Source organism: Anser cygnoides, chromosome 9 (assembly GCF_040182565.1).
Source record: "Anser cygnoides isolate HZ-2024a breed goose chromosome 9, Taihu_goose_T2T_genome, whole genome shotgun sequence".
Classification (NCBI taxonomy): Eukaryota; Metazoa; Chordata; class Aves; order Anseriformes; family Anatidae; genus Anser; species Anser cygnoides.
The window spans coordinates 14,259,479-14,282,588 of record NC_089881.1 but is presented as its reverse complement, the minus strand read 5'-3'; the positions used below and the strand labels follow the sequence as shown (position 1 = coordinate 14,282,588).

General features: G+C 60.0%; 1 protein-coding gene across 1 annotated transcript; it reads right to left on the bottom strand.

The window, feature by feature from the left end:
• Positions 1 to 11,400: 11,400 nt before the first annotated feature.
• On the bottom strand, positions 11,401 to 22,950 carry LOC125184410 (slit homolog 3 protein-like). The gene is made up of 4 exons (XM_067002526.1): positions 22,006 to 22,950; positions 19,924 to 21,546; positions 18,609 to 18,730; positions 11,401 to 17,145 (listed from the first exon to the last, which is right to left on the bottom strand). The coding sequence occupies exons 1-4, from the start codon at positions 22,276 to 22,278 to the stop codon at positions 14,196 to 14,198; spliced, it is 4,968 nt and encodes a 1,655-aa protein (XP_066858627.1). The 5' UTR covers positions 22,279 to 22,950; the 3' UTR covers positions 11,401 to 14,195.
• Between the last annotated feature and the right edge of the window lie 160 nt (positions 22,951 to 23,110).

Below are 23,110 nucleotides of genomic sequence, written 5' to 3'. Positions count from 1 at the left end.
AATGCTTGAGAAGCATTCCCACCGCTTAGCATAAATAGCAGAAACGCTCTTTCACAAACGGAGCAGGTCCCATCTGCTCCCAGCCCGTCCTCACCTTGACTCCCAAAGGCATCCCTGCCTGCCCACTATGGGGTCAGCGCCGCCGCCCCGTGGATCCCAAATCCCAGCACGGGAACCCGCCTTCCTGCCCCTGGCTCTCAGGATGCTCCGTGCGTGGCCAGAGGTGGGGAGCAGAGGACAGGGGCCACCAGGATTTGCAGCAAGTGGTGCTGGAGCAAATTCCAGCTGGGAATTTGCCCCATCCAGCTGGGAGCCATGCCGAGTGCCCCTGAGGTCCCTGTAGCCAGCAGCTCGGCCACGTGCCCTGGGGACCTCAGGGGCACTCGGCATGGCTCCCAGCCGGATGGGGTGGCTCACAAATGGCCCTGCCGTGCACTGGCTGCAGCCCTGCACACGGGCTGAGATGGATAAAGTGTTGAGGAGCTTAACCAACCATGCTGGACCTGTGCTGGGGATCAGGAGCTGGTTCCCCCCAGCACTGCTGACCCCATTGCTGGTCCCGTCCCGCAGCGAGATGCCGGGGCAAAAGCCCTACGCAGGGCAGCCGGGGCGGTGAGCCTGTTTTCACAGCATGGGTCCTGGCCAAGAGCCTCATCAGCAGGCAGGGATCAAAGCGAGCTGACCGATACCTGATCCTGGAGCTGGAGGGGGGCCGGGGGGCTGCCGGTGCCTCCTGCCCCGCATCTCCCTGCCCGTGCCGCCGGTCCCACGGCCCCGTGCTGCCCTGTACCGCACAGCGGCTTTCGGCTGCCTCTTCCCCCTCTGCCTCCCTCTTCTCGGAGCCAACCAACTCCCCTCGCTCCGCAGTTTATTAAAAACCCGAGGTACCTTGGAAGAGCCGGCACAATGGTGAACTCGATACAGCTGCCTTGTATTAATGGACTACCCCTTTTGATTTTAGAGTGGAACTTTTGGCAGAAAACCAGCCTCAAAAAAGGGAAAATGGCTGTAAAACTCAGCAAAAGGAGGGGGAAAAAACGGCTTTGATCAGAAAGGCTTGAAGATGAACGGCGGTGGTGCCCGGACGGCCTGCTGGAGGCTCGGCTCGGTGCTGCAGAGGGGAGTGGGGGCTGCCCGGGGAGCCGGCGGGGCTCGGGGGCAGCAGAGCCGCAGCAGCGAGAGGTTCAAAGGGCTCCGCACGAGGAGCAGCACCGGAGGATTATTCACTTTCTATATTTTCACTCCTGCAGCACACATGGGAATCTAATTGGCCGGGATGAGAAATACAGCCAGACAGCTTACAAGCAGGCTAGAGAAGACAGAAAAATATTTGCAGCTGCAAGCCATTAAAGGCAAACCCAGCCTCGCTCTTACACTTTAATTACCCTTCTGTATGCTTTCCTCCGCGCACCAGAGCTAACGTCAGTTCAAAAACCTTTCTGATCTTAAAAGGCCAAGCGCGGTGCCTCGCTGCTCCCGGCACCGGGCTGCACGCGCCGGCACGGCCAGGGCTGTGTGCTCGAGCCCCGGCGGCACGTCCCCTGCTGCGGGGCCAAAGCTGCCCCATCGCAGCTCCCGCGGGGCCAGCAGCAGCCCTGGGGCACCCAACGGGGTCACTTGGCTTTTTTTGGTGGGAGACTGGTTTTGTGCCCATCTCCCAGAAGCACCGGTGTGAGCTCTGCTGCTCCAGCTCCTTTGCTGCTCGTTTCCCTTCCTGCCGTCAGCCGGTGACAGCGGCGCTGTTATTGCAGGTGCTGCTAGCTGCTGGCTCTCCTGAAACCCAAGAAGAGCCGTGCTCGGTCTGTGCCACTTCATTTCAATGCTCCGGGAGTTAACTCTGCACCAGGCAGTTTTAATCCAGCTATAAACACAGGAGAGGGGCCACGAGGTTGCTTAATGGGGCAATTTTCATCGATTATTTTGAACCTTTGAATCATCCTCCTTCCAAATGCCCCAACAGGGTTGAGTCTGGGTTAATTTTACAACCGAGCTTAACATTGCTTGGCTGCACCAAAAGGGGCATCACAGGACTCGTGTAAGAACCCTGAAAGTCGTGGAGGCCCTCGGATGGAGGACCTGAAATTCGTATGTGCTGTTTGTGTTATCATTTATGACTCTGAGTCATTAAATCCAGCTGTGTACATGGGACGAGGGGAGAGCTGCCTGGAAAGGCTTTGGCACGGCTCACCGGGGTTTCGGCAGGGAGGTCGCTAGTCCCGAGCTCGGTTTTGGGGTGCTGAGCCCTGTCCCTACAGGCAAGGGAGCTCAGGGGCAGGGTGGGCACAGGGGGACGGCTCTGAGGGAGGCCGTGGGGGGCACGTGGGGGCATTGTGCAGCAGGGCCGTGCACGGGGCCACACGCTGCCCTGCCCCAGGCAGCATCAGGAGGGCGCTGAGCGGGTGCGTGCCCACCAGGGGCCGGGGAGCGGGCGGCCCCGATCCCGCTCACAGCCGGGGAGGCCCCGTGAGGACTAAATAAGGATGCTGGCAGCTCCTGGCCACCCGCCCGCTGCTCGCCCCACAAATCACCCAGATGGAAACCGGGGCGCGATGGACGGCGGTGTGCAGGGCCCCGCAGGCCACGCTCCGTGCCCGTGGCAGCAGCGGGGTCGCTCCCGGCTCTGCCCCCCTCAGACGCTTCCCCGGCCCCCGCTGAGCCCGGGGGGGTGGCGTGGGGAGTGGGGGGGGCGGCAGCTCCAGATTGGAACCACATTGAGGCACATTTGCAACGAATTAGGCCGGGAGCCAGCAGCGCTTGCTTGGCCGTGTGTGCAGCCAATCTTTGGGGATTGTCAGCTCCTCCCAGGTTTCCACAGCGGATGTTCCCCGGCCAGAGCGCAGCTGGGCTCCGGCGAAACCCTCGGCAGCTTAGGAGGAGGGGGGCACGGGTGGGGACCCCCGTGCTCGGTGGGGATGTCCTGGTGGTGCTGGGCCGGGGGGTGCACGGGACGGGGAGCGCCACAGCGGGTGGCACAGCTCCCTGCTGATGAACCCCCCTCGAGATGTGCTTGAAATTGCAGGTGCTGGTGTGAAATCCCGCCTGGGAGGTACCTGAGGAAAGGGCTGACTCCAAAGAGGGGGAGCAGAGCTCCAGCAGGCAGCCCTGCCGGGGGGTGAGGGGATTAAAGCCGCCGTACAGAAAGGCTTTGAGTGTTCTTGTCAAGGACTGACGCTAACAACTCATGTGACAACCTGCCAGGAAAACTTTTCAGATCATAATTCGCATAGCGTTTGTATCGTGTTCCCTTCCTGTTTAAAAAGGCAATATGGAAACCTTGCGAGGGGTTATTTGCTGGTCAGGCTGGTTTGCTGGTTGTGCTCCCGGTCACGCACGTTCCCATAGGAAGTGATGCCACCACGACAGGCACTATCTCTCAGAACAACTCTATCCCCTCTCCAGTTCCATTTTTTCTAATAATTCATTCCCAATTAAATAATAACAGCTAATGATTAGCGCTGGGTGCATATTAAGCCCGTGGCAGAGCAGGAAATTGGGCTGCCTCCCCACAAACCGCAGCACCACCTTCCTGTGTGGCATGTCAAACGGACAGCGGGGGACAGGGAGGGGACACTGCCTTCCCCTGCCCACCCCGGCCCTCACAAACCCATAGTTTTTCACCAATCCAGCCCCCAGTCCCGTGCCCAAAAGGCACACCCTGGGTGCAGCCAGAGCCCCCCACATGTGCACAACCACGGCACGGCGCTCGGCCACGGCTGGATGCCGGGGGCCCCAGCAGCACTGCGGCTCTCTGATAAGGCCATGTCTGCTGTAAAACGACCTTGTGTTTCGTGAGGAGGGATATTTATGAAATGACAGACAGCCGTGCTAATCTCTCGCTGGCAAGCGAGGCTCGTCGTGCTCCCCGGGGAGCGTGCTAGCCACCCAGCGGCCGGCCCCAGCCTTCTGCCCCAGCCAGGGCAGGTGGGCGCTGGGGAGGAGCTGGCAGCCTGCCTCTCCTCTGCTGGGGCTCACCCCCCGGGCAAGAAAATAATGAGCTCGGTGGCGAGCCTGAGCCACAGCGCCAGCACTTGGCACAGCCCCGGGCCCTGATGCCCATGCACGGCCCCGGGCTGCAGCACGGGGGGGGGGCTCCGAGGGAGCCTCGGCTGCCTGGGCAGCCCCAGCTGTGGGGGCCGAGCCACCTCCCTGCGTGCCAGAGCCCCCGGTTCACTCTCACCAGCAGCGCTGCAGCAGCAGCCTCCAAAACACGGCTCCCCCTTGGCTTTTTATCACCCGCGCAGCGCTGGCGAGGGGAGGGAGGCCACCGCCGGGGAACATCTGGGCTCCATTGCTCATTGTCTGGCAATTAATGTCAGCGCTGAAGACAGAAGGGACGTCAGATATTAAATAAACACAACCGCACTCTGCAGACCAAAACAGTCCCGCCGGGGGGGAGCACACATGCGCACGCACAGGCGTGCCGCTGCGGCACAGCACGGCCAGGGCGCAGGAAGCGGGCTGCTCGCCGCACACGTGTGTGCATGGCCACGCACGCTTGCAGGCTCCCACACGGCTCGGGTTTCACCTCGGTTAAGACAGGCAGGGAAAAAAAAAAACTTTTTTTTTTTTTTTTTTTTTCCAGCAGGCAAATTACAGCTGCAAGTGCGGAGACCTCCTGAAGCTCTACCCACAGCGCGCTGCCTGAGGGGGTTCTGTACATCCAGCAAGCAAAGCAGCAGGGATGGAGGGTCCCACCCTTCCACCCTCCCATCCCCAGGGCTGATTAAAAGCCATCTTCTCTCCCCCGGGGCTGATTAAAAGCTGACTTCTCTCCCCTGGAGCCTTCCCTCCTGCTCCCACCTCCCTTTCCCCACCCAGGGGGTTCCAGGACCAGAGGCAGAGCGGAGCATGAGAGCGGCTGGGCCCCCGGGGATGCTGTCTCAGGACTAAGCCCCACGGCCGGGTCAGCCCTTCCCCACTGGCAGCCTCACACCCAGCCGAGGATGTGCAGATTTGCTGCCAGCTCCATCCCAGCCCAAGCTCGTGGGCGGTGAGGAAGAGGAGCGCCGCAGCGGGGCCTCATGCGGTGCACCCCGTGTCCGGCTCCTCCTGCACACCGAGAGGGCTTAGGGCTGATTTAGCCTCCGGAAGCTTTTGTTCCCTTGCAGAAGCACAGTCTCTCTCTCTCTCTCTCCCTTGTCCTTAGCCCCTTTTAATATTAAGGTCAATAGGTTGATGATTAAGCAGGAAAAGGGCATGAAGAATCAGCCAAATTAAATCTTGTGTGCAAACAGGTGGGTGTGAAATTTCAATCAATGGCTGGTGTTAGCGGGGACCCCTGGGATCCCGATTTCCCAGGGGAAGGCTGGGCAGCCCAAGGGGGATTTGGTACAAAAACTCCAGACGTGGGAGAATAGAAAAAAGTCTTCTCAAAAACCAATATTGACAAGGTCCCTGTGTTTGCACCCCGGCTTTCCCCGGGAGCACAAAGGGAGGTGATTGTCCCGGGCGCGGTGGGGAGGGGACGCGGGGAACTCAAAGGTGAGCGGCCCCCCTGGCCCCCCAGCCCCAGCCCCTCTGCTTAATCCCCTGCTCGCCAGAGCTTTGAAGTCACCAGAGGTCGAATATGGGATGTAAATCACGTTAGCCGCGCTGCGTGATCACAACGCCATGCCAGACAATGCCGTGTCCCCACGGTGCCCATGCACCCTGACGAGTCGGGACACACCGGGACACACCGGGACACACTGGGACACGCGGGGCACACCAGTTCAGCCCCCCCCCAGCAGGCACTCGGCATGGTGCATGGAGTGCAGGCACGCGAGCAGGGACAGGGAGCAGCCACAGCGGGGCTGCCGATAGCGGGTGGCTTGTCCCTGGGACTCATTAGCAAGGGCTGCAGGCGCAGAGCTGTGTACAACACGAGCTGTTTGCTGTGGCGTGGGGTACTGGGGCCATCCCGCAGCGCTGCACATCTTGTAAGCATTAGCGTCACGTAAGAGCAGCCTGCACAGAAGGATGTGGGGTTTATGGGGCTGTAAAGCGCGCCGTCCCCGTTACAACAACGATGCTGCCGTGCAGAAAGGCGCCCTTCGCGCACGGGGCTCGGGAGCCAGGTGTGCCGGGAGGGAACACGGGGGGCTTGGAGGCTCTGCTGTCGCTCTGAGGATAACAGAGGGAGAAAAAACAGGCACAGGACAAAGCAGGAGGAAGCACCCAGGAGGTGCTGGCGGTACCTGCAGGGCTGGGGGACCTTTTAGCCAGTTGGGTGAGTGAGCACGAGGCTGCCGGCATCTGCCCTCTGTCCCACACGGCTTCGGTGGCCTCTGCTCCGCCCTGCCAGGGAAGCAGCCTCCAGGAGAACTGGTGGCAGACCCAAACAATCAACCTATTTCCTTTCTTCTAGCCACCACAAATGCACTATTTTTGGTGGGCTTTTTAAGCATCTTTTTTCACCTTTCCACACAAAAGCTATGGCTGGTAGTTCGAGACCCGCACGGGAGCTGCTCGGCCCTGGTGTTACGGCGTGCCCCGCCAGCCGGTCTCCAAAGCCCCCGCGGGCAGGCAGGAAATATCTGCTCCCAAAGCTTTTCTCCTTCTGCTTAACTGGGAGGCAGCGTGTGGGTTGTTGTTGTTTTGGTCTGGTTTTTAAACAACAACCAAAAAAATGTTGTTGCTGTGGAAAATATCTGCTCTCCATGGAAAATGCCTCGTCCTCACTGTACACGTTGTGGGCTGTACCAGAAAACATCTGATGTGCTTCCAAAACAACTGGGGCATTTATTTTCCTATTAGAGTGGAATTTTTTTGTTGGAAAACACAGTTTTACCTAGTTTGCACTGACACTTTCCGCCAAGCAAACTGTCCCCAGAGCACCCTCCACCCCCCGGAGGTGATATCGTGTGGCCTTACTCATCCCAGCGTGCAGGAAACACGGCTGGCTGCCCTCTTGGGGTGAGAAGACGGAGGAAAAGATGTTGTTTTAGGCCATACATGGTGCGAGGAACAAGCGTTGAGCAATGAAACGCACCCACCGGCCTGCCAGTATGAGCCGGGGTCGGGCTGACCTCGGACGGTTTTGGAAATGCCCTTTTCAGCCCTAGCACGTGAGCCACCCGGTGCTGTACCTCTGCTCCTTGTCCCAGAGCAGAGGAAGGTCTGGCAGGTAACTGTGCTGTGGAGTAGAAATGTTTAACTATCAGATCTGGAAAGCTGAACTGATTGTGTCCCTGTGTTGCCAGCATTTCACAATGTAAGGTATCAACGGGGCAGGTGATAAATATCTAACGTATTTATATCAGCTACTACAGCTGTCGAGTATCAACATAAATCAAAAGCTTAGAAACTAAGCCAAAACCCAACACTACCTTTCAGTTTAGCATTTTCCATGATTATTCTGTAGAAATGAACCTGTTACCTTCAGTCTTTGCCTTCAGAGGAACAACTTTCTGAGTGGAGCCTTACACTGCTAGGAAATGTCGGGGCAGCTCTGGCAAACATTTCCTCTGCGGTCCCAACAGGCAGCCTTATGGGGAGACAGCTGACATGAGTTGTTCCAACAACTGAGTCACGTCGGAGGTGGCACGCAGGGTAGAGAGCGCCCACAGAAGAAGCCTCAAAGAGCACAAGCCCGACTGCAGCGCTGCAGCAGCGCGAGGGCATCTGTACTTGTTTGGCTGGGCAGGCTGTGCTCAGAGCAAAAACAGTGGTTGTGCAACGACACAGCAAACATTTCCAGCTGAAACTGCATCGCTTCTGTTTAATTTGTGGGGAAAAGCCACAAAATTTTGCTCAAAAGTGAGTCTACTGTCCTTAAAATGAGCCTGCGCTTAGCACGAAGGCAGGGATGGTGGCGGCAGCACCCCTGCAGGTCTGTGCTCCTGCGCAGCACGAGGTAGGCAGCACCCAGGGGTGGCTGTCGTGGTCCCTGCACAACAGCTCTAGCTCAGCTCAAACCTTACAGCTGGGGCTTAAGCCCTGCCCTTGGGAGGAGATGCAACACTCCCAGCTGGGGAATATCCTCTAGTACCACACAGAGCGTCACGGCAAAGCCTCAGGGGGGCAATCAGGGAAATTGCCTGTGCCTTCCCACATGAGCCACAGCACCTCCTGCTCCTCGAGTGTCTGCAGGTCCAGAGCCACCACAGCTCGCCGTGTCCAGGGCTGGTGAGAAAAGGGACGACCCACCGGCACCCAGCCTGACACAGGAGCCACGGTCCTGCGTGGCACGGCAAGGCATGGCACGGCACGGCAGGGCACAGTATGGCACGGCACGGCATGGCACGGCATGGCGTGGCATGGCACAGCATGGCATGACACAGCAGGACATGGTACAGGATGGCACAGCATGGCACAGCATGGCATGGCATGGCATGGCATGGCAAGGCAATCATGGCACGGCACGGCACAGCAAGACACAGAAAGACACAGCACGGCATGGCACAGCACAGCACGGCATGGCACAGCAAGACACAGCCCAGCACAGCATGGCACAGCACAGCCGCTGCACAGCCGCACTCTGCATGGCTTTTTTTTCCCCCGAACAGCCTTCTAAGGAAACATCTGCTGTGCCCCCACCCTGCACCAGAGCCGAAGATCAAAATAAAGAACTTTTGTCTTTTTATTAAGCATTTTAGTAAACGTGACTATTACATTCATATTATATTTCCCTGTTTTGTACAAACACATTTAAGTCAGCACTAAGAGGATTACGTTTATGGCGCACCAATCTCTGCTCAAATGGGCTGACTAAAGAAACTCTTGTTAAACAGTGTTTTCTCTAATGCCTGTTGCTTTTCTTCCTTGCCTTAGTGCTCAGACATCTATCCAGGCTCCCTAAATCCACCCTCCTCGTAAGCTTTCAGATCAAGACTCTTCCCCCTCTGCCCCCCTCCGGATCCTTTAATGCAGCTGAAGATGAACATTAGCGCTTGGTTCAACTGCACTGGAAAGGGAAAGGGCAGATTCATCAAAATCTTTATACCTCCATAGAAAAATGTAGCCTTTTGCCTTTCCTCGACTGAATGCCTTTTCTAGAGGGTATTCATTAGGGGTTCGGTCTGTTTTTGCAGACAGCTCCACAGATGTTGACATTTTTTTTCTTCGCTGGGTTAAGACGCCTTCTATAGGCTTTCATTCTTCATTTGTTACTTCTTTATTATCCAAGAGTGGGGGTTCTTTTTTTTTTTTCCCCCTTTTTTTTTTTCCTTTTTCCTTTCTTCCCGAGGAGTTGACTCGGCTCTCTGAAGAGAGCAGTAGTAGCCAGCCTCATTATTATCTCGGGCCCTTTTTCATCGCCCCGGCAGGCCGGCCGGGGCCGCGGGGCCATTGTGGCGGAGCAGCAGGTAGCTGTGGCACGGCAGGGTCAGCGCCGCGGCCGCCACGGTGCCTTTGTGCGCCCGCCTCGTGCTGCCGGCCCCTGGGGACCGCGCTGGGAAAGGTCGGGAGCGCGCCGCCGCGCGTACCTGGGCTGCTGTCCTGCTGGGAAATAGCTGGTTGGAGAGGAATCAGTGGACGGCAGGGAGGAAAAAATACAAAAATTGATTTAAAAATAAGGAAAAATAATAAAGCATGGGATGGGAGGCAGAGGGGATGGCATATTGGCAGGGCTGGCGATGGTACTGCTGTGCATGGTAGGTCCTGGTGGTGCCACCATCGCCTGCAAAAAGCAAACCGGGCAGTGCTGCTGCGTGACAGTGCGTGTCCACAGGGTGCAGGTCAGGGAGCTACGGGCTCGAGGCTTGTGCCTTCGGGCACCAGGCTAGCCAGTTTTGCATGGTGAGCTCTCCAAAGACAGTGATTTGGCTCAGCGTGGGGCTTGGTGCTCCTTGTGCCCCACTGCCGAGAGCAGCCACACCGTGCCTCTCCTGCAAACCTGCACCAGCCAAATGCTCCGTCCCCAGGGCCAGCAAACGTCCCAGTATCTGCACCCCTGTCCCCAAAGGAAATATACGGTGTATCTAGAGATATTTCCCCAAAAAGACCTCGAGGAGGGACACAGGTATTGGCGAAGGCATCATAATAACCCAAGTGGCACTTCAGGACCTGCCGTAAGGGAACCCAGAGGTAACAGTTCCAGCCTATTCACAGATGGGCTCATTGTGTCGCGGTGCCGCCGCAGGCCGTGCATTATCTCGAGGCAAAGAATAGCCCCGCTCAAAGAGCCTCCGGCCCTATTCCCACACCCCCCAGTGACCGGCCCCAGGCTGCCCGGACGCGCAAACCCGGCAGGGCCGTGCGGAGGCTGCAGGGATCTTTATCCCGCCACGCAGGAGAGCTCCAGCGTCCTGCTGGCAGAAATTTGTCTGCAAATTTCCCCTCATTGAAGGCAGCGAGGGCCCTGCGGGACACGGGCTGAGAGGAGAACTTGATTAGGGCCGGGGCGGGTGGCGCGGGGAGACGGAGGCGGCTGGCAGGGAGCTGCTCCAGCCCCAGCAGCACGGCTGCCAGAGAGAAGGGAATATTGATGGGACACTTAAACCCCCACCATCGCGTTCAGCCCTGACCATTATGCTAAAAGCTCCTGGCACGTTCCCTGTCATCATTTCAGCAGGACGGCTCACATTATCCTTGCACATCGTCCCCAGGGAAGTGGCACTAATAGATGCGGGATCTCAGGCAGGTGCCTCCTCCTGACATCGCTTGTGCTGGAGGAGCTAAAAGCATTGTGAGACGTGGCCAGCCCTCGCTCCCTGGCACTGATCACCCCGGGGTTATGCTGGATGCCTCCTGCCTCACTTAGGTGACCAGGGGCCTGGTGGCACCAGCAGGATCCCCAGGACAGGGTCTGGCCCTGGCCACCAGCGCTGCAGGGCTCTCTCCTGGGGGCTGGACCCCACCTTGCAAGTACCAGTCCCCTGCCCCTCGCAGCAAAACCCCAGCCCCAGTCAGGGGCAGCTTTCCTAAACACGCCGAGCGACGGCATCCGTCACTGCGCCTGCTCCTTCTCTTCCCTGTTTGTTTGTCTCAGCCTTTGTCCTCCCAGCTCACACGCACCCCGCGGCATTAGCGATGCAGAGGCGCCCAGCAGCAGGACCCGCAGCTTTCGCACGAACACTGCGGGCGCTGGGGTTTATAACCCAGAAAATCCGGGCTCTAAAGGGCTCTCCCTCGCGGGGGAAGGAGGCGTTCCGCCCTGCCCAGGGCGACTTTTATGCCATTGTGCCTTTTCAGCATTGCATTAAGGCGGCCAAAGAAGGGGGATTTTTAATGGTTCCCCGGGAACAAAGCGGGAACATTCGGCCCAACTTCATTACAGAATCATCTGAAACGCTTGAGGAGCGTTTCCCACTAATTATCATAAATAGCCGAAAAAAATCTTTCACTCCAAAAGCAGGTTCCATCTGCCCCTCTGTGTTTTCTCACCTCCACTTCAAACGGCACGGCAGTGCCCCCGCACAAAGGGGAGACTCCATCTCCGCTCCCCTCTCACACGGGCGCTCTAAAGAAATACAAACAGGCAGCAGATTAACATAACTTGTTTGCACCTTAAACAAATAGGCAGCTTCCGCCCCTCCGGCTCTCCCGCTGCCCCAAGGGAGGATGTGCCGGCCGGTTTGCCTCGCTCTCGCTCTCATGCCCGAACCCCGCATGCAGCGCGGGCTGGTCCCAGTGCCTGGGCATCCCCTCGCTGCCCCAGCGGCTCAGAGGGCAGCTCAGGCTCCGGCAGGGATGCGAGGCCAAGGAGCCCGTGCCGGGGACACGTGCACGTGCTGGGTGGGCACACGGGGTGGGCACGTGGCGAGGGAGCTGCGACCACAGCAGGGGCAGGCTCCCTGCGGCAGCAGTGGGACTTGCCCACGGGGGCTGGGGTTATTTTGCGATTTCCCCCCATGCAGGTGTTTGTTCCCCCCTTTCCGCCAGCCACAAGAAAGGGCTGTCACCCGAGGGCCCCCTTCCTGTCCCCTGGGGTCCCCACGGCTCCACCAAGGGGACCGAGGCAGGTGGCAGGGGCAGGGCACTGTACCCGCAGTGATGGGACGAGGAGACCTCGGGGCCCACATCTCCTCTGCACGGAGCAGAAATGGGGCCAACAAGGGCTGTGGGGCCCCCAGGCCATGCTGGGGACCTGCGGGCCCAACACTGCTTGGGGGCACACAGGGTGTCCGGTCTCTGCTTCAAACTGCTCATCACCTGAGGTTAGCAAGGAGCTCAGGCAGTCACGGCAACAAGGAAGAGGTTTACAGGACTTCCAGCAGCTTGGAAATGCTGCACAGGGATGCTCAGCACTTTTTTTCCAGTCCGAGAACCAGAGGCATCAAGTGCAAAGAGAGCAGAAAGCAGGAGGAGAGCAAAGGGTGGTGCGGCTGCATTGTGCTGCTGGTGCTAAAATCTTTTCTGAGTTCGGAAAAAAAATATTAAAAATTAATTGGTGAAAAAATCATCAGGAGCTGGCCAGTACAATGGCTGTCCCATTGTGAGATGCCTGGGCTGCCCACAGCAGAGCAGGGAAGGGCATGCAGGGGACATGTTGGGGGAAGCCTCTCCTTGGCACCGCAGCGAGGTGCAGCCCAGCAGCCACAAGCCTGGCAGGATGTGCTGGGCACGGTGCTCCCGCAGCACGCCCCGGGGCTGGGCACAGCCACAGCCCTGCCATTGCCACAGCCTGGCCAGGAGCTGCCGGGAGCTGCCTGCTGCCTGCGAGCCGGTGGGGCCAGCCCTGTATTTTCCTTGCAAATTGGAAATCAATCACAGCAGGAAATTCCCCCGCTGGGAAGCCCTGGCTGTGTTTTACAGCACTCGGAGGTGTTCCAGGAAGGAAGGCAGGGCCCTGGCGGGGCGTTACGTGGCCGGGGAGCTGCGGGGATGCTGGCCGTGGGGTGTGCAGCTCGGCAGGGCTGTGCCCCTGCCGGACCCACGGACGCAGAGGACAGATGTGCTCCACAGAGAGGGAACCGGTGCGTTCTGGAGCAAACACCTCCAGCCTGACCCCGGCTTTATTAATAACGAGTAATTAATAGGAGAGCAGACGTGCCTTATGTCTCTGAAGACCTTTTAAGATGTGATTATGTTGTGCTAATCTCACCCCCAAGTACTTCCCTGTTTAGACTGCACCGGGCCATTAAATATCCACCAAACCAAAGGAGCCCCCCCTCCAATCCCACGGGAGGTGCTCGGGGTCTGCTCCCCGGCAGCCGGCCCCGCTTTCAAACCCTCTAAATCAAGCATGAAGCTGAGCCCATATGGGCTGCCAGGAAAAACACTCCCTTCCCCTCACCTGCATCTCATTACCCGCAGTGCCAGGCTCTGGGGCCGCTCGCTGCAGCCCGTGCAGATGTGCTGCCCCTGCTCACCTCCCCTATTTCACAGCCGTCATCGGGACTTGGCGGAGCAGCCCGTGACACTGCACAGGCTTAGCAGAGGTGTGTGTGCAGGTCCCCAGCGTGCCGCCACGGGCACGTACCCTAATGCAAAGCACCAGTCCCCCTCCTTTGCTCTTGCACTATGTTGGTGAGAAGTGTCCGCTCCCTGCTGCCTGCTGCCTTCCAAGCCCACAGGGTCCGGCTCCCTGGGCTTGTGCGGGTGGCAGTGGCAGGGAAGGTGTTTCTGTGCCCGACAGGAGGTAACAGCCAGCCCCCAGGCCAGGTCTGCGAGGGGAAGGCTCACTACGAGGAGTGACACGCTGGTGAGCGGCCCACGCTGGGGACAGGTTCAGCTGCAGCCTCTCCGTGCGAGCAAAGTGGCTGGCTGTGCTCAGATGTCACCCTGCCAGGGGACAGGGCAGGCAGCATCCTACAGAGGTTCTGGGGATGCAAGATTTAGAAATTGCATCTCTGTTTTGTCACTGGGTCGCAGTGTGTAACCTGCTCCCACCCCGGCCTCTGACCGCCGGCACCACCTGGGGACCGCGCGCTCCAGCGGGAGGCAGAAAATCCCCGCTGGAGGTGACGGTGAGGGCAGCCCTGGGGTGAAAACACTCCTCTGGTCAGCCCTTCAGAGCGTGGCAGAGCCGCAGGGAAGGCTTTAATATCAGCAGAGAGGAAGCCGAGACAGAGCAGGCAGGAGGCAGGAGCGTTGCGGTGGCCGTAGCGGTTCCGGCACGTCCCGGGGTGCTGGGCTGGGAGGCAGCCGGGGCTGGGCACGGTGCCACCACCACCTCGGTGTGGTGCCCCACGGCCACTGCTCGCCCTTCTGCCCCCCGTGGCCCCGCGTGGCCGTGGACAGGCGGTGGCAGCCACTGCCTGTGTCGGGATGCCACCTAGTGTCGCTCAGCAGAAGGTCCCATCCAGCAGCGACGTGGTGCTGGCTCCCCAGGCTCACAGCATCTCCGGGGGCCACCTGGGAGGCACCCCAAAACCACCCGGGTCCTGCGACACCCACCCCTGGGGGACAGCACCCCACTGATACCTCTCCACAGCCCGGCGTGGGCGCACGGTGGCCATCGCTCGGACGCTCAGCAGCCTCACCGGTGGCATGGGAGGACCACGGCCACGGGTGGCGTGGTGGAGGAGGAGGACGAGCTTCACGCCCAGCAGCGTGGCCCCCACCTGCAGCGCCAGCACAGCCAGCCCCAGGGCGAGGGAGACGCGGCAGTGCCGCGGGCTGGGCCGCAGGGAGAAGGCCCTGGGGTGGTACCCACCAGGGGACGTGGGTGAGGAGGCCGGCTGGGGGCTTGTGTGGCCTCGCAGTGGGGGTACAGGGGGTGCTGGCCTCGCCGTGGGTGCCAGAAGAGCAGGAGGCACTTGTATGGTGGGAGCTGCCCGTGGGGTGGTTGGCATCGGTGGGATGGCAGGAGCCGGAGTGGGCAGAGCAAGATCTGGGCTATTGGCCTCAGGAGGCTGCAGGCTTATGGTTGCTGGAGCTGAGCAGAGGCTGGAGGCCTCCTGTGGCACAGCTGGTGACGGGGTGCTGATGGAAGCCTTGGGTAGCACAGCTGATGATGGGATAATGATGGAGGTCTTGGGTAGCACAGTTGGTGGCGTGGTGGTGATGGAGGCCTCAGGCAGCCCAGTTGGTGATGGGATGGTGGTAGAGGTTTTGGGTAGCACAGCTGATGACGGGATGGTGTTGGAGGCCTTAAGCAGCACAGTTGTTGGAGGGGTGGTGATGGAGGTCTTAGGCAGCACAGTTGATGATGGGACAGTGATGGAGGTCTTAGGCAGCACAGTTGATGATGGGACAGTGATGGAGGTCTTGGGTAGCACAGTTGGTGGTGGGGTGGTGATGGAGGCTTTAGGAAGCATAGTTGTTGATGGGTTGGTGATGGAGGTCTTAGAGAGCACAGCTGATGATGGGATGGTGATGGAGGTCTTGGGTAGCACATTTGGTGGTGGGGTGGTGGTGGAGGCCTCAGGCAGCCTGGTTGGTGATGAGGTCTTGATGGAGGTCCTGGGTAGCACAGTTGGTGGTGGGGTGCTGATGGAGTTCTTGGGCAGCACAGTTGGTGGTGGGGTAGTGATGGAGGTCTCGGGAAGCACAGTTTGTGATGGGATGTTGATGGAAGTCCTGGGTAGCACAATTGGTGGTGAGGTGGTGATGGAGGTCCTGGGTAACATGGTTGGTGATGGGGTGGTGATGGAGGTCTCGGGAAGCACAGTGGGTGATGGGGTGGTGATGGAGGCTTCCCGTGTCACAGCTGATGATGGGGTGATGATGGAGGCTTTAGACATCATGGTTGGTGATGGAGCAGTGCGGAAGGCCTCAGTTGGTACAGTTGGCAACATGGAGGAGGTGGCCATAGGTAATGGCATGGCTGGCAGTGCCATGACAGGAAAGGTCACCGATGGCAGTGCAGTCTGTGCTGCAGTGGGTGAGGCTCCGGGTGACAGCAAGGCTGACATCCTCTGTGATGATGCGGAGGTGAATGGCAGAGATGGGGTGAAGGAAACTGAAGGAGGCAAAGTGGCTGGACAAATCAACTGGTCGTCCCTCAGGGATGCCACCGCTTGCCCTGCCAGGTGGGGTGGAGTCTTGCATGACACTTGGGCGGACAATTTTACCTTCTCACTGTTCTCCTGGATCCAGACATGCAGGTAACAGAGGTTGCAGTCACACCTCCATGGGTTCCCGCTCAGATACACTGAGCTGAGCCTCTTCAGCGGGTCCAGGAGTCCTCGTGGGACACTCCTTAGCTGGTTCTTTCGAAGATTGAGGGTTTTCAGATTTGGGAGAGGAGCAAAGACCTTGTCATCAAGAGCAGAGAGCTGATTTGTTTCCAGCTGGAGGTCCGAGAGCTTGCTGAGCCCCATGAAGACTCCTCTCGGCAGGGCTGACAGCTGGTTGTGGGACAAAATGAGTTTGCCAAGAGACGTCAGATTGACGAAGATGCCAACTGGAAGTGTGACTAAGCTGTTCCTGCCCAAGTCCAGCTCCCACAGGTGTGGCATGCTGTCAAAAAGGCAGCATGGGAGCTCCGTAATGTGGTTTGAGCCTAGAGTCAGCAGCTTCAATTTGTTTAATCCAAAAAAGCCCTGGGGTGGGAGAACCCTGATGAGGTTGTTGTCCAAGAGGAGTTTCTCCAGGTGGGCCAGGCTCCTCAGAAGCGTGGGTGGCAGTGTCCTGAGCCTGTTCCTCTGGAGGCTGAGCTCCAGCAGCTCCTGCTGGGCATCCAGCAGCCCCTCCGGGAGGTCCTGCAACTCGTTCTCGTACAGCCGCAGGACTTGCAGGTGGGGGAGTTTGCTAAAGACATCTACAGGCAGAGCCGCGATCCTGTTCCTAGCCAGGTCCAAAAAAGTTAGATTGGCAAGAGAATCAAAAATACCTTCTGGAAGAGACGAGATCGCGTTGATGTACAGGGAGAGCTCTCCCAAATGCTCCAGCCCTTCAAAGAGCCCTTTGGGGATGTGGCTGATGTGGCTGTCCCTCAGCTCCAGTCTCTGCAAGCTTGGGAGGTTCTGGAAAGTGCCCACGGCCAGTTCTTCCAGGGAGGCACCAGAGATCTCCAAATCCCTCAGTTTCTCCAGACCATCAAAGGCTCCAGGTTCAACCACCTTGATCTTGTTGCCGATAAACAAAATCTTGGTCAGGTTGGGCATGTACCTGAAGGCACCTTTCCTTACAGCAGTAATGCTGGTTTGCACAAAGACCATCTCAGAAATGAAGGGCTTTGCAATCTTGGGGATCTCTTTGACATCGTTTTTTGTCCCTCTGTAGACCTCCTGGTAGTCCTTGGGCATTTCGTATGGATCTTCACCCGGGGTTTGGTCTTGGCATTTATGGGGGTGGAAGAGGAGGAAGAAAATGAAAAGGAAATGCTGGTACATCGTCCTGAAAAAGGGTTTCAAATGTCAGATTTGAAGAACAGTAAGACCTGCATCCACAGCTCTCAGAACCATTCTGTTCACATATCACAAATCATTTTACTTGAAAGAGAGAGGTTATATAAACCAGAATATGCTGCATTTACAAGAGTTCACTTGTGTTGGTACCAAGGGATGGAGAGGAAGGCAGAGAGCCAGCTGACAGCATGGCAGTGGGGGAGGCTCCAGCAGAGCTGGGTGGTGTCTGCTCTGAGTCTGCTCGCCCCACGTTTGGGCTGTAGGCTCAGATGCGTCTGGATGAAGCAGGCAGAGAGCTGCTGCCCCTTAGTGCTGCCCCAGCAGGGCCAGGACTCAGCAGGGCCACGGATCGCTCACACAGCAGCAGCGCCAACCAGCCCTCTGCTTGCTGGCAGCAAACCTGAGATCAGACATGTTCCCAGCAGCCAGCCAGCACCAGACGACCTTGTTTACACAGCATATGCCAAAAAAACTTAGCCTGTGGAGCAGCTGGCATCCCCACAGAATGTAACTTTGGAAAATCTAGCATTACTGTAATTTAAAAAAAAAAAAAAAAGAGCCAAGCCCCAGCACAGGTGTGAAAGCACCAGTCCCTCTCCATGAGGCAGGACACATCTTCCCTCGTCTTTCACGACGCCACATAGTGGTGCCACCACAGCCCTTCGGCACAGCACACGGGAGGGCTGCCCGGTGTCCCCAGGAGCAGAGACCTGAAGCGACGATGCCTGGTGTATCCCTCTGCCTTCCTCTTCCCCCTGCCTCGCTGCAAATCCCTGGATTTGCTCTGGCCATCCAGGTCAGACAGCTCCACAGAGCACTGTGCTGGGTGGGCTCCCTGTAGGTGCTTCTCTCAGTTCCGAAGGGTTAGTTAAAACATTACTTTAAACGCGTCCTTTTCAGGACCCCTGCTAATCACATTATATTTTGGCATTAGTTATGCAGCTTTGTCAGGTAGAAATGGTTGACTTGTAAGCAGCAACCACGTTTAGGACTAGGCTCACTAAAAGACTTGGTGATGTCCGCAGATTTCCTGTCTTAAACCCAGCATCAAGGGCTCCGACCAGCAGCTAGGAGCTGAGCTCACTGGCTCACATCCACCAGCAGCAAAATAAAGAAAGAGCCATGGGCTGCTTCTCAGGCATCCATCAAAGCTAACCACGGCAAAAGCTGACTCCAGGAGGCTAAATTTGCTTTGAAAAGACCTAGATATTTTCTGAAAAATGTCGAGAGGTCAGCAAAGCCAGGAGGCTGCAAACCGTTGGGTTTGGACAGAAAGGGCTGAGAGGCGAGGTGTGCGCCAGCCGCCCCACGGGGCTGCACACCCTGGCTCCCTGCACACCCTGGCTGCGGTGTCCCTGCCTGTCCCTCTCCCCAGCAGCAAGGACACAGATCAACAGCTCCCCAGAACCACCCTCCTGGCACACTTTAAAGCATTTCGCACCACCGACTTGCCTGAGCGCTCGGGAACGCGTCCAGCCGCCGGAGCTGTGCTGTGTGAGGCAGGGGACGAGGGGTCCCATCACCTGGGGAGCTTTATCCACGGCCCAGACACGGGGCTTGGCTTTGCAGGGCTGCTCGGGGAGATAAGCACGCAGCACAGAGCCGTGGGGAGCAGTCCCACGCACCCCAGGAGAGGATGCAGGCGCTGCCAGGTGTTATCTGCTGGCACCACGCAGCAGCTCACATCAAGGGAAGCCCGAAGATCTTCAGGCCAGCCTGTTTTTCCTTCCTCGAGAAGAGGCTTATGTAGCTGGAAGGTGCTGCTGTGAAGCCGCTTGGTCAGGCTGGTAACGGCGGTGACTTCTGTGGCCCTGCTGGGCAGACACAGAGCCCCGTCCTGGCGGCTGGCCGCGGGGCTGTGGCTGGCCGGGGGGCTCACCTCCGCTGGGCACCAGCCGGGGACCCTGCTGAGCACACTCCGCTGATGGGGCAGGCTGGGAGACCACAAACCTCCGCCCTGCTGCCTCCTCTCCCTCTGGGCAGCGGTGGGGAAGGAGCTGGCAGCGGTGGGGCTGAGGCGGTGGGGAGCGGCAGCAAAGCAGCGCGCCCCCGAGGGGGGACCCCGGGGCCCCGTGGCTGCGGGCAGGCCGGGCAGGACGGCTCGGGGGAGGGCGGCCGGGCTGTGGCAGGGCCCCCCCGGCTGTCCCCGGCCCGGGACACCCCGAGTCCCGCCGGCCACCAGATGGAGCAGCAGCACCGCGCGGCACAGCCCCGGCCGCAGCGCCGTCGGGGAGAAGGGTTCAGCTGGCTGGGCGCGCACCCACGCGTGTGCACAGACACGCACACTCACACTCACACACACACTCACACACACACAATCACACACTCACACACACACACACTTACTCCCTTAGGGCAGCACCGGTGTCCTCTCGGACCCCGATCTCCCCGGGTGCCAAGCCCTGCGGGCGGCACCCAGCGAGCAGCACCCCCGCGCCCCTCGCAGCCTGGCCCAGGGCCTCCAGCCACAGCCCTGCAGGATCACGGCCACCTTCCCCTGCAAGACAGACGGCGTCTTCCCCCTCTGCACCTCGGGAACGGTCTGCACGGAGGTGATACATACACTTTAATAATATTTGAAACACACAGGAACGCACGGCTGGGTGAAGAGGCACCACGAGTCCGGCTCCCACACAGCGCATGGTGACGGTGGCCACGGCGGGGACATCAGTGCAGGACACGGGGCGTTGTTTCTCGGGCTGATTTCAGTGTAGCCGCTGCACCAGCCCGATGACCACGAGGAACAGCAGCACATGCCCGAGTCCTAGGGTGTAGCAGGGAGCCCAGGTGGTGTTGCCACCTCCGGGCCCTGCGCCGTGACAAGGACGCTGACCTGCAGCGTGCCGCAGGGGGAGCGCAGCACCCAGGCGCCCCGGTACTCGGTCCCCGGCCCCGCCGCCCGGCTGGGAGGAGGAGGAGGGAGGCGAAGGCTGAGCCGCTGGCAGCTCGTGGCGTTGCAGGACACGTGCAGGGTGCCCTCAGGGTTGCTGTAGGTGCACTGCCCTGGTGCATCCTCCCCGGGCACCGCGTCCCAGCCCTCATCTTTGGTACACGCCAGCTGCCTGTGGGTCACCTCCAGGAGGGGCCGGCCCTGGAGGGCGGCCGGGCTGGCGCAGAAGGCTTGCACGTGGAGGAGGGGGTCGGCGAAGACCTGGAGCCAGCCCAGGAGGTAGGCGAGGCGGCAGTCGCATGCCCAGGGGTTGTCCTCCAGCTCCACACGCACCAGCTCCTCGTTGGCATCGAAGAAGCCCGGGGGCAGGCGGGACAGGCGGTTGTGCTCCAGCCCCAGCGTGGCCAGGCTGGGCAGCCCGTCCAGCAGCCCCGGCGGCAGGCTGGAGAGGTTGTTGTGGCCGAGCTGCAGCGACATCAGCCCCGCCAGCCCCTGGAAAGCCTCGGCAGGGAGGCGAGCCAGGGCGTTGTGGGAGAGCGCCAGGCTCTGCACCGCCGAGAGGTTGGCGAAGACGCCCGGGGGCAGCGCCTGCAGCTGGTTGCGGGCCAGCGAGAGGTGCAGGAGGCCCGGGGTGCCCTGGAAGAGGGCGGCGGGCAGGGAGGCCAGCTGGTTGCCCTCCAGGCTGAGGAAGGTGAGGTTGGGGAGGCTGGCGAAGGCGTCGGGGCGCAGGCTGCCCAGGGCGTTGTGCTGCAGCTGCAGCCGCCGCAGCGCGCCCAGCCCCGCGAAGGCCCCAGCCGGCAGCTCAGCCAGCTGGTTGCCGTCGAGGTGGAGCTCGCCCAGCAGGGACAGCGTCCTGAAGGCGCCAGGTGGGAGCCGTGCCAGCATGTTGTCGCTCAGCTTCAGGATGCGGAGGGTGGCCAGCGGGGCCAGCAGCCCGTCGGGCAGCTCGGCCAGCAAGTTCTGCGAGAGGTCCAGGGCCTGGAGGCGGCGGAGCGGGCGGAAGATGGTGGGGGGCAGCACCTCGATCTTGTTCCCCCGCAGGCGCAGGTCCTGCAGGCGGCAGGCGGTGGCAAAAAGCCCCGGCTGCAAGGAGTGGATGGCGTTGGAGCTCAGGGAGAGCACAGTGAGGCTGGGCAGCCCTGCCAGCAGCCCCGGGCTGATGGCTGGCAGCGGATTGCCCGAGATCTCCAGCTCAGCCAGGCTGGGCAGCCCCCAGAAGGCGCCCACCTCCAGCTCCTGGATGTGGTTGTTGATGAAGACCAGCTTGGTGAGGGTGGTGCTGGAGCCCAGCGCCCTGCTCCTGATGCTGCTCAGGGCTGTTTCCACGAAGAAGAGCTGGGTGGCGTTCCCCGGCAGGCCCGCTGGGATCTCCCTCATCTTCTCCCCCGAGCAGAAGACCTTGGAGGTGTCGTAGCACTGGCAGGGCGGGGGGCAGGGGAGGGGCAGCCCCCCCACCAGCAGGGACCCCAGTCCCAGCACCACGTAGACCATCACCCTGTGCTGGAGAAGGAGCCCAGCATCAGCTGCTGTGGATGGTGCAGCAGGGCCACCAGGCTCACCTGCACCCAGCCACACAACGCGGGGGCCCTGCTGGTTGTGTTTCTGACTGCCCATAGAGAACGTCCTTCTGGAAGGAATGTTTCAGAGCCAGACTGTCTGCTAAAGGAGGGAGGGTACGTGCCTGTGCACAAGCAGGGGCTGAGCAGAAGCACCCAGACCACCACCATTTCCTCCATGCCTGGGACACCTGCTGGTGCTGCCTGGTGATGGGGGACAGTGCCCATCCCGCTGTGACACCCACCTGGGGCATCCCATGCCATGGGGTGTTTTGGACTTAGAGCCGTGCCCCGGAGCACCGTCGGGCCTCTCCCTCCCGCCACCTGACTTGTTTCCAGCACTTCCCACCCACCCCGGGCCCCCAGCAAACCCATCCCAAACCCCCTGAGCCCTGCCACTTACCGTGAGCGGCATCGCAGGGACCCCCACCACGGGGACTGCCACCACGGGAACCGCTGCTGAGCCCGCTGTGAGGAGCGAACCCCGCCGAGAAGGGAAGATGTTTTGTGGGGCGGATGTGGAGGCAGCTGACAGACCGTTCCTGCTGGGGCGGAGCTGCCCCTTTCTGCTTATCGGCAACAACAACCCGTGTCCTTGGAGCGCTTCAAAAATCAGCCCAGCCCCAGGGGACCGGAGGTGAACGCACGCAGGGCACGGGCCAGTTGCCATGAGCATGTCCTGGCAGGGAAGCGGGGCCGTGGCCCTGGACGTGCCCTGTGGCCATGGCAGGGCCCTGCTGCCATCAGTGGCACCGGTCCCACACCGAGCTCAGTGTCAGCCTGCTGCAGCCCCCCAGGAGCCTCCCCGGACTCTGTTAATTCTCATTGAGAAGTGAGGCTGGCAAACGTCCCTTGCACAACAGAGGGGACCAGGCACAGCGCAGCGAGGCAAAGCAATGCCCTGGTGAAGGAGCCCACCTTGGGACCACCGTGCTGTGGCTTGGAGGGCAGAGCCACCAGTGCTTGGCAGCCCAGGATCCAGCCGGTGCGTCCAGGCAGCGGTGGGGTGGCCAGAGGGACCCGCAGACCGGCTGAACTCCCCAGGAGAGGCAACCTGCCTGGAGGAGCAGTGTACAACCCTGTGAGGGATGCCCTGCAAGGACAAGGGTTGGAATGGGCTGGGGTCGCACCCAGGACGTGGAGAGACCCCCGGGGAAGGAGGAGGAACACTTACATGCACTCAGCTGGGCAGACGGTGATGTGTGGGGAAACTCAGCGCAAACCCTCAGAGCTCTGATCTGAGGACAGGGCTGCACAGGAGGCGGTCAGCAGCTCCGGCTCCATCAGGGAGCTCATTGAGGTCTCAGCTTGCTCTCCAAAAGCCATCCTGCTGCCGTTGGATGGCCAAGCCCTCCCATACCCCAGGCCAGCCTGGGCTTTGCAGCCACAAACATCTGGCCCTCTCCCACCCCCAGCAGCCTGCTTTTCCCCAACATGAAAAAAAAATCACCTTGGAGAGGCAGTAAAGCAAAGCTCCTGTCCCTGCTGGGTTATTCCAAGGACGCCAC